At 37.2% G+C, this 13,604-nt stretch overlaps 2 protein-coding genes across 2 annotated transcripts; both read right to left on the reverse strand.

Moving 5' to 3' along the window:
* Positions 1-3,370: 3,370 nt before the first annotated feature.
* On the reverse strand, positions 3,371-5,609 carry LOC130623701 (protein arginine N-methyltransferase 5-like). Its single transcript, XM_057439213.1, has one exon. The coding sequence runs from the start codon at positions 5,386-5,388 to the stop codon at positions 3,487-3,489; it is 1,902 nt and encodes a 633-aa protein (XP_057295196.1). The 5' UTR covers positions 5,389-5,609; the 3' UTR covers positions 3,371-3,486.
* Positions 5,610-5,752: 143 nt separating this feature from the next.
* LOC130623702 (T-complex protein 1 subunit beta-like) lies at positions 5,753-12,638 on the reverse strand. The gene is made up of 3 exons (XM_057439214.1): positions 12,478-12,638; positions 7,703-7,941; positions 5,753-7,231 (listed from the first exon to the last, which is right to left on the reverse strand). The coding sequence occupies exons 1-3, from the start codon at positions 12,512-12,514 to the stop codon at positions 5,909-5,911; spliced, it is 1,599 nt and encodes a 532-aa protein (XP_057295197.1). The 5' UTR covers positions 12,515-12,638; the 3' UTR covers positions 5,753-5,908.
* Positions 12,639-13,604: the final 966 nt, after the last annotated feature.

The raw sequence follows: 13,604 nt of genomic DNA on the forward strand, positions 1-13,604 counted from the left end.
CAACTATATCTAACTGATTTATGTGTTGCAAAAAAAATTAATTTGGTTTTTACCATTTCTAAACAATTATTTGTTATTGTTCAATAACGAATTAAGGATCTATTTATAGATTGTGACGTCACAAATTTTAATTTTAATTTTTTTTTTGAAAGTTTTGTTCCAAATTATATAACAACAAATAGGTGAAAATTTCATGATGATTCCTTTTATTTTTTTTGCAGATATTAATATTTAAGTTAGTAAGGTTGAATTCCAAAGAAAATGCTCTGGGAATATAGGGGAAAAATAGCTGGGAGTGAAAGGGTTAAACAAATAGTGGCTGTTCCAATCCAATCCATTCATAAATTGGTGAAAATTCGGCTTTAAAGTGTTTTGATGAATACGGGATGTTAAAAATATGAAATAATAACAAAAACAGAAAATATATTCTTCAAAAAATATATAATAACGTTGAACATATATACATATAATAACGTTTTAATAAATGGAACCACTAAAAAAAGTAGAAAGCAGAAAATACAGAAAAGTAAAACAAAGTATAAACTTTATAAAAGTAAAACAATACGTTATAAATAGACAAAAAAAGTCTTCAAAAACCCTAGTAACACTTTATACTTTAGTCAGGCATAAAACTCGCAAAATTGACCAAACTAAGGCGTTCCTTGATCTTTGTTTTTTCATAGACGCTTATTTTAATTAAAAGTGCTGGGCTAACTTTCACAATTCACAAAAACTAACGAATTGTTCTCGAGTTTAACGTTGCCGAAATGCCTTAAATTCGCAAGAGCTAAATATCAAAAATACTAAATAAAACACTGCATAAAGATCCGTTTCAACCCTCTTTTACTATGATGTTAATTCAATTACGAACACAAAATTGAAGATAAAAAAAATACTTGTTAACAGAGTTACCTAACAAATTTTACACTATTAACTTTTAACCTGTCAACAAACGTTATAACCAACCCGATTCGTAAACAAGAATTTCACAACTTAGTTAAAAATCTAAATTGTGAAATGCTAAATTTGTACCGACAAAATTCTGCTTTCTACATTAAAAGTATACCCTCGTCAGACTCTTTACCCACCCTCTTGCTGATTTTCCAATAAAATTGCAACCCTCTGCGTTATTTGATGGGAGGAATTTACCACAAACAACATTGCGAAAGAGCTAAAATATAACGTAACACAAAACGTCCAGAAAAAAATGCTTAAAACAACGAAAATCTCGTAGTTAGTAAAATGTCCCCCAGCTGACTGGAAACTGGCTTGACCAGAAAGGAGGAGTCAATAAGAAACAGGTCTACTTTAAAATATGTTTTGTCTTTTTGATGCAGTTTTTACTGTAGTGCTAAAATTTGGAGTACTTGTAATTTGGAGCCAGACCAGATAGGTTAAATCGAAACATTTCACTATAAGCAGGCCAAAACCATAGTGCGACCTCCTCAGTTAACACAAAATAATATTACAAATATAGTAGAATTTCGCCCCTTCACGCTTACACCCCCCGACCCTTAGGATGCTTCAGGTGACGAAAAACATCTTAGCTTCATATACACAAAAAATATTAACACTAACGGTAAAATCTGGTCTTATTAAAAAAATAATCGCGCACTTCGGATTTAGTTTTTACCACTTTTCCAACAAAAGTCCAAAAAGTTGCAATTATATGCTGCAAAAAAGATTAACTAATACTCGTTTCACTTTGAATTTAGCTTGTTTTGATAAGAAATACTGAAAAAATGTATGTAACACATTCTTTAAGGATCTTTCAGTTTTCATGTTCCTTATACCCTTGCAAATCGCATTTAACATGCAATGACCGTTCGGAAGCGAATCTGACTCGTTAAATAAAACATCTAACATATGTACAGAAAAATGATCTTGCTCGTTTACCCGACTCACATCGAAAGCCACGCAAAATCTGATGCCGCTGAGGACTCGATCAGCTTTCCATACATCGAGGTTTTCAGAAGGAGGAAGAGCATTCGTTTCTCGGCCATTCAGACAAATGTAACTATCCTGACAAGAAATGTTCTAAACAATCGAGATAAGCAATCCAATTTGTTCCAGCCTGGGGTAAACAAATTGATGAAATCCTTGATAGCTGTGATAAGTCGCTATATCCGTTTCTTTATTGTATACGGAAATTGAACCTAACGACCTACCATCCGGGGTGATCATTTTTCTTGGGTCGGTACAATTAACAAAAGAACAGTATAGAAGATCTTGGCTAGGTAGAGAATCCAGCACGAACTCAACATCCAGCAATATGTTTTTTTCTCTTGAGTTTGAAAACGTTAAATATTTAATCCATTCGCCATTTTGGTAGAGGCAAGGCACTTTGCCCTCCTGTCCTTGGTCGAAAGGATCGAAACGGCGAAACACGTCGTCGTAATTCCTTTTTGTTACCATTATACGAACAGCCGACTTCGAAACGTAATCAAGAAATTCGACGTAGTAGAAACGCATGTCTTGCAAGAATTCTAAATGCTTCATTGAGAAACGCACGTTGCCATAACGCGTCACATTGAAGTTTTGCAGTTTGTCGGCGCCAACCCAAAGGAACAAAACATTCTGCAGCGGATGGTGGAAGCCTCTGTCGCCGTTGCATTTATTTACGCACGAGTAATCGTCAACTTTTTGCAACTTCAAGCCTTCCTGTAGAATCTTTTCCGTGTTTTCAATTAGTTACATGCGATAGAGTATCGAAAACGTCGGCGTCGTGAAGTTTGACGTCTTGTTCAAGCCAGGAATAGTAGTAAACATTGCTGAAGTTACGATGTTTTACTTGCATGGATAATGGGCCGAACTCTTTCCAGAATTCCCTGCTCTAAAGCGACATAGCAAGCAGGCTAACAAATAATTTTTTTTCTACCTATAAAAACTCAGATGAAAACTGCTGTTAAATGAGCTCACCTTGTCCTTTACAGACGGCATCTTGTTACGTAGATTCAATACATGACCAAACACGTTATATTTCTTCTATTTGCGATACTATGCGTAGTGTCAAGGTATGACCAATCACACTATTTTATCCATTTGCTATACCCTACGGCTAGTTTATAGTTAGTGTCAGATTCGAAATGTAAAAGCAAATACGAATTTTTTTTCTCTATGGAAACGTGTTTACCAATACAGAAAGGCGAGATCTGATTTTAGACTAGATGAAAAAGCAAATTCACTTCAACAACTTTTAAGAATGTAAATAAACAACAACAAAAACAATAATTTCAAAGAGAAAGGCGTAATTTCCTAAGGTGAAGCGAAATGTATCATTAACGTGGACTGTGTAGCAAGACATAGTGTTATGTTTTAATCAGCCAACACATTCACCAACACTTTGAAGAACATAACGACATAACACGGCTTGTTGTCAGTCAAAATATATTTTTTGATCATGCATATTTTACATTATAAAAAATATAGATCATTTGTAAAACAGAGATTTTTCTTCATAAATCAGCTTTTATCTTTTTTCTTTCCTCACGCGGAAAGTCCGATCCAGTATGATCGTCCACCTGGATTGTGTATAGCAGTTGCTTGCGGCGATGTGAAGCACCATTCATACCAAACTTTCGTCTTCGCAACTTTTCGCCAAAAATGTAAACACACTTTCCCACCGGCTGGGCAATATATCGGATTTTCGATGGGAAAGAAGGCTGGAAACCAACTGAACATACCAGGCGAATGGGTGTTCGGGAGTATACTTAGGGTAACGTCCTTATACAAAACCATATCGAAGAAGCCGGCCACGCCGTGTATCATGGAAGCTTTGTCAACGTTAAACTCGAGTTTGACGTAACGTTCGTTATTAATCGGCTCTTCATAGTTGGGATGAACGAAAGTAAACACATCTTTTGGCTCGTCCAAGTAATTCACGTTTTGTAGTCGAACAACGTACGGACATTCGAAGTGCGCTTCTGGCAATTTACCTACTTCTCGACACGCTGCTACTTCTCCGTGTAGCTTTGGTGACGACAGAGGAGTGGCGTATGACGTGTATTTACAAGGAATGCTAATCCCGCCCTCTTTTAAAAACTTTTGAGCACCATCTAAACATTCCGGTGACAGTTCGTTATCGCTAAATGAACCCAGGAGTTCACTAACAAGAATGTCGGCTTTTTCCGGCGCCTCGTACAGACGCATGTCACACGACACAACAGTGACAGCACCTTTCCATTCCTCCTCGTTTAACGTTTCCAAAGTAACGATTGCGTTAGGATTCTTCTCCACAGCGTACATTTTTACTTTTCGTTGAGCCTCCTTTGCAGCTTTAAGCGAGGCTCGCACAAGAGGACCTCTACCTGCACCGACAACCATGATAACCGTGATAACTTCATCAGCTTTCTCGTCTGGAACACGGTCTAATAATGCTTTATAAACAGCATTTTGGTACTCAGCATATTTCACAGGATCCTTTTCAAATATCTCGTACGTTTGAGACTCCAGATTTTCACTTAGTGGTTGAAGCGGAGTTTGAAGATAATCTTCATAACCTTTTGCGAACTTTTCAACGGAATCGTAACCCTGCGTGGCGTAGAGGTGATTTAAATAATGATAATAGTACATGATGTTCTTGTGTAAAACGGCCCCAGAAACGATGAATTGTACATTCATTTTGGAAAATTTTTGAAAAACTAACTGCGTTTCTTTAGGGAGTACAGGATAACCTTTCTTATTTGTGAGAAACATATTCGTTGGAATAACCACTGCTTTCAGTGGTTCACCTAACCATCGTTTTATGACGTTATCATAATTCACTACTTTACTGTTAAGTTCTAACACGGGATTGAGCTTTCGATGGTTATTACAAAGACAGCGCATCTCGTTCCACCATTCCCAAGGATCAGTAGCTCGCTGATCTTTGGGTTGTAAGTCCGCCAAATTTGAGTTCTTATTTATCAACTCATTATCGCACACGTCATACGGCGACTTTAGTGGCACATTAACCCATATTTGCTGGATGGTCGAATTACGTAAAGTATGATTAACGATTTGGCTTAGTTGCATGTTGTTCGGGCTTTTCAATTTGATCATAGCAGCCGGTAAACTGAGATGTATGGAAAAGGCTAATTCTTGCTTGATTGCCAGTATGGAGTTCTTGCGAGCAACCTCGCATCTAGAATCTACGTTAATCCAAGGAGATATTTTACCAACCACTAAGCTGCTCCAATCCGAACCGGGCAACAACAAGTCTGTTCGGGTGAACGCTCCCGGTCGCTTAGGACCATCAGTTGATCCCAATTCACGTTTATATCGTGGATGTGCTATTGGCACGGCGATGAAGTCATAACCAGACCCGGACGCCAATTGCAAACAATCTCGGATGTCAGGAACATACGAGAAGTCTCGTCCACAGGATACATGTGTGGTTTTTTCTGACATTTTGTTTTTGTTCTATCTGGAAAAATAAAAGCAAGTGTTAGAACATCAAACTTCGACTGGAATGATCAAGCATGTCGTTATGTTTAGCGCGCAGCATAAACAAGTAAAAATTCAAATTCGCCTGAAATATGATTATGCGAAAAAAAGTCACGCCTAATTATGCGGTAATGCGGTAATAAATGAAAAACATGTATATGAGCTATATCGATAGATACTATAATCAGAAGCTGTCAACTTTCATTGTGGAAAAACAGAAGAGATCTAGCCAGAGGAGCAGTCAGAAAACATTAGGAAAGTTTGTTTACTGAATACTAGCTGGCATTATCAGTAAACAACAACAAAATGAAAAGAAAACAAAAATTAATGCTTGAACAGCTAACGGAAAATTATTCGTTGCAATAGATTTTACAATTTAAAACGTTCATTTAACTGTCTGTTTAAATTACGAAGAGGGTGTCAAGTCGACGGCAAAATTCGCATAACATGAACGAAAAGGAGGAGGGTCACAAAGTCGTCTCAATTAATGTCCATGGTCCTGTCTGCGAGGTCTTGGGGGAGCTTTGATGATATCGTCTACACGTAGGATCATTTCGGCAGCTTCTGCAGCAGCTGTCAGCACTCTGTATTTCACCTTGAACGATTCAGTTATACCTAACTCTGCCATATCGCCAATCAATCCTTTGTTCATGTCTAAGCCAGCTGTCGACTGTCCAGTGGTATGAGCGGCGCGAAGTTGAGAAATTAATTCGGAACTATCGTAACCAGCATTGTCGGCGATGATCGTCGGCAGCTGTCGGAGAGCTGCTGCAAACGACTCTACGGCCATTGCCTCTTTACCAGGTGTTTCTTGGGCGAGTTTGTTGACTGCGTTCGCCATTAACATTTCCGAACACCCTCCTCCGTAAACAATGCGTGTTTCCTTAACGGTCTGCTGAAGAACACACAAAGCATCGTGAAGAGATCGTTCAGCCTCTTCAAGAATTTGTTGGGTGGCACCTCTTAACACAACACTGCAAGCTTCGCCCATATCAACGCCGGAGAAGTGTATTAATTTATCTTCGCCAATGATGACCTCCTCGATAAGTTTACATTTACCTAACTTCACCAGTTCAGGATTATGAAACGTAGACACGATTTCTCCTCCAGTCACTAGAGCTAATCTTTCAACACCTTCAAAATCAGCATGTTCGATGGCCATAACACCAGCGTCAGCGAATAATTGTTCAGGATAGTTGTAAATCAACTGCCGGTTAATGAAACAGGTTATACCGTGATTTAAGATCAAGTTCACTTTATCCTTCATCTTCTCCTTTTCTGCAAGTTCTAACTCGGCTACTTTCGCAACCGAATCGACGCGAACTCGCGATCCGAATACTTTAATTTTATCAGCGTCCATAGCGGTGTTTGCAATTAAAATGGTAGCGTTTTCAATCCTCTTTGGTTGATTATTCCCCACTTTTTTATCAAGTAAAAATCCTTCGTCTAAGAAAGAGTCGTCTAAACTGCCGCCAAGTTTCTTGATAATCTGAATAGCATCGAGGTTCCCGCTACCTTTTAGTCGCAACACGGCGTTTACGGCCAGTTCTGCAAAATGTTCTCGATGCTGTACTAAGATTTTTGAGCTCAACGTCGTCCGCGCAATATTCATTAAATCTTCGCGAAACTGATTAGGATTACTGCTGTTGTCTTTCGCAAAACCCTCTAACGCACTTGCAGCCGCCTTGTTAGCTTTTCTCCAACCGTATATGATAGTCTGTGGATGGATCTTTTGAGCGATGAGCTTTTCAGCCTCGCGAAGGAGTTCTGAAGCCAAAACAGCAACGCTGGTGGTTCCATCTCCAACCTGTAAATACAGCATCTCCATAAATACTCTCGTTTTCATAAACGTCGGGTAAAATGCTTATTATGGTTCGCAAAACAAAGCTTGTTTTACTCATGTTCAAAGCTTTAATACACCAATTTCTAAACAAAGCAGACGAGTGGAACTTTGCACTAATTGAGTATCAAATGATATCCTAATAACACAGAAAAGAAGAATGTGTCAATTTGAAACATTTTAATGTGTAGGCTTTATTATATAATTCACACATCACCGGTAGTATGTTCACTCAGTATTAGCACCTTATTTTAATGACAAAAACTCCAGACATTCCCCTTTCAATCTACATATTTTCGGCTAGTATCTTAAGCTAAAATGTAGATAATTTTTAAGAACCAATCCTTGTCAATAATTCGAAAAAAATAGATATAACATTTGAATCTAAAACTCCTGATATTTTCCTGTCAATTACGTTGTTAATTTAAGAACCTTTACCTCCGCATCCTGCACTTTAGAAATATCGACCAGCACTTTAGCTGCCGGATTGTCAACTCCCACAGACCTCAAGATGGTTGCGCCATCATTTGTCACCTCGATTTTTCCATGTTCTTGCATAGACACCAAAATCTTGTCCATACCTTTTGGACCAAGTGTGGTCTTCACAAGATCGCCTATTGCTATGGCACCAACGAAGGATGACATACGAGCTGTCTCTGAACGCTCCTCCTCAGCTCCTAAATACAGAAAGATTAAACAAATTAACAAACCGACTTCTTGACAGGGTCACCTAAATTTTTTGAAATAAAATTTCCAGGTTTGTTTAAATTTCACTTTTATATATATATATATTAAAAAACAATTTAACAAAATCTGGTGAACTAGATTTCTATATAGAGTATATTAATAACAAAGTTTAAATAATGTTTTGTGACATTTGACTGAGGTAAAAATAATAAAAAATTTCTTTGTACACCACAGAGGGGCGGCTGTTTTTTTGTAGGGAACAAGCGTAGTGCAAGTTCTAGCAATGTTCTCATCTAAAATTTTCAGTTAAACTGTGTAATTACTTGTGAGACACACAATATATAAAATGTATATTAGATTTACAGAAAGTTAAACAACAACTAATAATGATATTCAATATTAACATATACAATTTTATTGCATACCAAATTGTGTATATAAAGTTATTGGGAAATTGAAAACAAAATAAGAGGCCTGGGATGAGCAAACAAGTGTCATTTTGGCAAAAAAAATTCATGTTAATCAATCAACTTTATAATACCTATGCATTGATAAAGTTTAAATGCACAATCCTCATATATGAACAACCTACTGTTCGTGTTTAGACAGTATAACTAATTACAATAGTGTTGGATGGGGTTTTTGTTCTGTTTGGTGCAGATCTGATGCATTGGTACAGCGTTGCGTTGCTGTTGTGTTTAAAGGTACTGTCCGATTAAAAATCAACTAAAATTTTGACAAAAAATTCTTATTTGGAACTAATTTCTATAAAATAATTATATAATTATTTGTTTTCTTTCCTAAAACCAACTGAACAACATCTCATTCTTGTTTACAAAAAAGCATGCGGTCTCTCGCTTCGATTGTTTATATGGATGGCGGATGATAGGCACTAAAGCGAGGCTGAAATAATATGTCGCGTGTGACGTATTTACCTGGAGCGCGCCGAACTGACCAAAATAGATAAAACGTGGGCCAGGGCTGATATTTTATTATATGTTTAAAAATTTTGGTAATTTTACCCCCTGAATTGTGAAAGACCGCTTTTTATGAATTATTCATATGGAATTAAAAAATCGAAGGCGAGAGATGTGTCTAGACCTTAAGGTAAACACACACTGTGCTAATTCTGTACGAACCTAAGTAGGAAGCTTTCGCTAATAAAACTTGAAGTTCAATATGACTTTAGCCTTAGGGTTGCATAGTTGTTTCAGCTACTCTTAAGACAACCAATCAATAATTAAAAATTAGTTTCCTCTTCACTAGATGTCCCGCCACAGAGAGATTAGACTCAGATCGCACATTCAGTAAGGTTGGGAGGCAGAATAATGTCGTGGTGCGCTGTTGTGAATTGCACTAACAACAGTCGAAAAAAACAGGATAAAATTTTTTTTTCGCTGCTCAAGGATCCAAAAAAAAATCTTCCGTATAAGGAAAAACCAAAAGTCAGAGAAATATCTGAACGGAGGAAAGAAAAGGATGTTAAGGAGGTGAGTGGGGGCTGGTAACTAGGTGGTCGTTCGAAACTCTCTGTCATGGAGTGCCACCAAAGATGTTCACAGCGTACTCTTCAATAAAACCATCGCTCGGAATTCTTCGTGTTCCGTAATACATTTTTTATCTGAAAAATATTACAATATTACTCAATCACACTCGCATCTAAGAATTACTCATGAAGGAGTAGAAACTTTTACACCATGTAATTGAAAATATTTAATAAAGTCCAGTCTTTTTCAGGAGAGGCGTGTGATCGCACGCGCACGCCTTGGCACACGCCTAAATCGTTTCAGGCGTGTGATTAATCGCACGCCTGAAAAATAAATATTGAGTTTTCAAAATCAACCTATAAAATCCATTTTGTAGCGTGCGATGGCAGCCCTCGAAATAATTTTTGGACAGTCGTCAGACAAAACGTCCGATAGATTTCCGTATTGGTCGGACACTTTTAGATCTCAGAAGTTATTGAATAGTCCTGGTCCTTTTAATCCACGAGCAAGCCTATTCATAGCCAACCTGACCATCCTAGCTAATTCACCGACTCCTGACTTAGTTAAAAGAACTACGTAGGCATAAATCTCTTTTGCCTGGCCTCTTCGTCGTTGGTAACCAGGTCTTACACAAGAAATCCAGCCATGCGGTTCTTAACTAATGCGGAGGTGAACGCCGACGGAGCACGAATGAAGCAAGTCTGCAAAACTGCACTTACAGGCGGAATAGACATTTTATCATGGATTTAATTGTAGATAATTTCTTAATTTGACAAAATAATTGGAAACCATAGCAGGTCCGAATTTAATGGATTTTTTCTTTATGCCTGTAAAACCGAAACCCACGGGCGGTATAAATTTTTTTCTGTAAAAATTTTATTAAAATGTAGCTGAACTTTTTGAATGAATTTTGAAGTTTTATTTAAGCCACGTGGATAAAGATTTTTTTTAATTTGAAAACAAAGCATATTTTTGCCTATTTGCTTGTGAAAAATAAACAATAAATATAAAAATGACAGTATAGTCATGCATACTATTTCGGACATGTAGAAAAGGAAGTTAAGATTGAGAGAGTCGCTATACCAGTAGACGCTCGATCATCGTTTTGCGGTTCACGATTTAAAACGTCCCCCACTTTTCTACCGCAAAATGAATGCGCAACAAAAATAACCTCGGAGCCCGTATCCCAGGCGTAACATTCTTTGCACGTGCGTTTTACATCGCACGCGTTACTTGATTTACACGTGCGAATCATCGCACACCTACTCAAATATTCCTGAAAAAGACTGACAGCAAAAACATTCTACACTTCAGAGGGCATCCTCTCACATTTAGGAGTAGGAGCAACAAGGTTTCCAATATTATGTTCGTCTACGTCTTGAAAAGTCGGAACTAGCTCATCATTCGCTGTTCTTTCCGGCTCGAATTGAAATCCTAGAACCTGCGAATTATTTTCATTCATTGCTATCTTCATGAAGAACTTTTTTAAACAAAGGAAAAAAATTATAAATAAACATTTAGTCGTTCGATGCGCAAGTCGGGGGGGGGGGGTTCGCCTAATAAGAAGCCAGGTAACTACGTCACAAGCAAAAATGTGCTGAATAATGAATTGACCCAGTCCTTTTGCTGCGTTCGAAAGTTCGTGGAGATGGTAGGCTAGTGCAGCAAGATCAAAACAAACAAACGATGGTGCTAAGTATTGGATAAATCTTTGTTGTTTAAGAGTGCAATCTTCGTTATTTTTGATACTTAATAAAACAAAAGAAAAGATATTGTTTTTTAATCGGACAGTACCTTTAATGATTGTTGTGTTAAACCCAAGTCAGAGCTACAACGATTATCAGGTTAGTCACATATTTCACCAATTAGTAGTCTACCTGCATTAAATTTTGGTGTTTGTATAAGCGACACAAATGATCTTAAATTTTAGCTGATGACCAATAGCTTGAGATCTGCAACTTGGTTTGCAGTAAGGTTTTGTGGGTAAGCTTGTATAAGCCCTATATGTTTACATACAGCATCAAAACTTATGGAAACATGCAAATACACTATATACAACAGCCTATATTAGTAGCCAAACTTATGATGAAATGACCATGCAAAAAACTGTAGCAAAAATGTATTACCATCAACCTCTTATAAAATGCCCTAATAACGATATGGTATTTAAAATTTCCTAGGTTATATAAGTTCACTGATAGTATAAAATATCTCACTCATTTTCCTCTCTATTCTCGGATCTGGGTTAACATTATCAAATTTTGAAAAAAAAATCCGCTAACAGGGCCCAAAATTTTTTCGAAGGCTCCTAATAGAGGATAGATTGATAGATGTGCATATTTTACATGGCTAGCCTCACAAATATCCAGGGATATACCCTGTCTATTATTTCCAGGAGGGGCCATGACTTAGTCCTAGAGTATTTAATGCTCATTTTGAGCTACGCAGACCCAATTAGGGCCCACGGTCTACCAGACAACTCCCGGCAACATCCAACGGCCCACACAGTGTGCCATCTCCCCAAATTCCCTCACATGGCTTAGGTTAACCCGGGGCTATGGTAACATTCACTCGCCCATGTTGAATCGCCGTCAAGAGGAATTGAACCCCAGTCTCCCGCATAGAGTACGAGAGCTATTACCACTAATCTACGGCACCACTTGTACTTAGTGTATAAATTTGAAAATTTGCATGTTTCCATAAATTTTGGTGTTGAATTTTAATCTGTTGGTCATTTTTGTTAAAAATGATCAAAAAAATTAAAGCATGTTAACCCGGATTCGAGAATAAATTTGATGATTCAAACATGGATTCGAGAATAACAGGCATTTTTCGGCAAGCTGGTGTTAAATTGTGCATCTTTGTGGGAGGGGATATTTGGCAGTGTGTCGCACTATTTATAGTAAATTGATCTAGCTAGCTATAGCTAGGTAGCTACATAATTTTACAATATCAATATGTCGGCTGGCATGATTAACAGTTGACCCAGCCGACTCAGGCAAATTCTCAGATCGCAAAATGTCATGCATATATATCTACCTTGATGAAGAATGTTAATTCCACTTAAAGACGACATCTTATGTGCTGAATAAATGCGTTACACCACAAGGGACTTAAATTGTAGAATAAATCTTTCTTCGCAGACGCCACCTCCTTTACCTTGTAAGACTTCCAGAATGATCCATGCGAAGAATACTGAAACGAGGCAAAATAAAAAGAACGCAAAATATTGCCTTGATTAATCACACGGGTAATCAATGCACTTATCTATCACCATCTGGCGTGGCTGAGACAATTAATAAAAAACACATGGTTTTTCTCATTCAAAAACGGCAACAAATGCCGTTTTTGAGCTATGTTTTATTTTTATTGCATTTTTTCTTAATTATGACTAGCTAGCTACCTACTTTATTTTTCTTGTTTTTGTGTGTTTTAAAGTGGCCCATTGTACACTTGGCTAAATAAATATAAACTTCTTTACAGTTTTATTTGTTTTCCTCATTTTCTGTTACCTGAAAATGTTTCTCAGTCAGGAGAAATCCTCTTAATTAAGCTGTATATACAGCTTAATTTGGAAGTCTACGATGTATGATACAGTCTAATTAGGCGTTTTACAGCTTAGTTAAGATGTACAAAACTTTAATCATCGAAAACACACATTTAACTAAATTTTAACATCTATCTAACTGAATAAACCCTATATTTGCGTGCATATATTTCCAATACATTAGTTTTTTCATAGCACCCCAGAGATACGTTAAATTTGTAGTTTTAAAAATGTCCACTTAAATAGGCTGTATCACGTGACGTGACATCCTAACGAGGATGCAGTACAGCTTAAATAGACTATCATTACAATGAACCGTTGTTTCTATTTCATATCTTTTCAACCCAGGGTGCTGGAGATACTATTCTTTTTTTATAATGTAGTGGTCAAACTGACAATGAGAGTTGCAGCGGTGATTCTGCTAAAATTTACATTTTTTGAGAAATTCGGGAAAACCTTTTTCTACCTTCTAATTTAGATTTATGTCACCTAATTAAGCTGCATGATACAGCTTATTTAGGAGACCTCCAAATTAAGCTATACAGCTTAATTAAGAGGATTTCCCTGACTGTTTCTCATTTTCTGAAGAAATGATAAATAAGTTTCCAATGTTTACAAA

This window comes from Hydractinia symbiolongicarpus, chromosome 13, assembly GCF_029227915.1.
Source record: "Hydractinia symbiolongicarpus strain clone_291-10 chromosome 13, HSymV2.1, whole genome shotgun sequence".
Lineage (NCBI taxonomy): Eukaryota > Metazoa > Cnidaria > Hydrozoa > Anthoathecata > Hydractiniidae > Hydractinia > Hydractinia symbiolongicarpus.

What these genes read in the sequence shown, in the direction of transcription:
- LOC130623701 (XM_057439213.1), bottom strand. Translation starts at nt 5,388, where the DNA reads ATGTCAGAAAAAACCACACATGTATCCTGTGGACGAGACTTCTCGTAT.
- LOC130623702 (XM_057439214.1), bottom strand. Translation starts at nt 12,514, where the DNA reads ATGTCGTCTTTAAGTGGAATTAACATTCTTCATCAAG. An exon ending in AATTAACATTCTTCATCAAG is followed by an intron (nt 7,942 to 12,477) that starts GTAGATATATAT and finishes TTCTGTATTTAG; the next exon opens with GAGCTGAGGAGGAGCGTTCA. An exon ending in CTAAAGTGCAGGATGCGGAG is followed by an intron (nt 7,232 to 7,702) that starts GTAAAGGTTCTT and finishes CTGTATTTACAG; the next exon opens with GTTGGAGATGGAACCACCAG.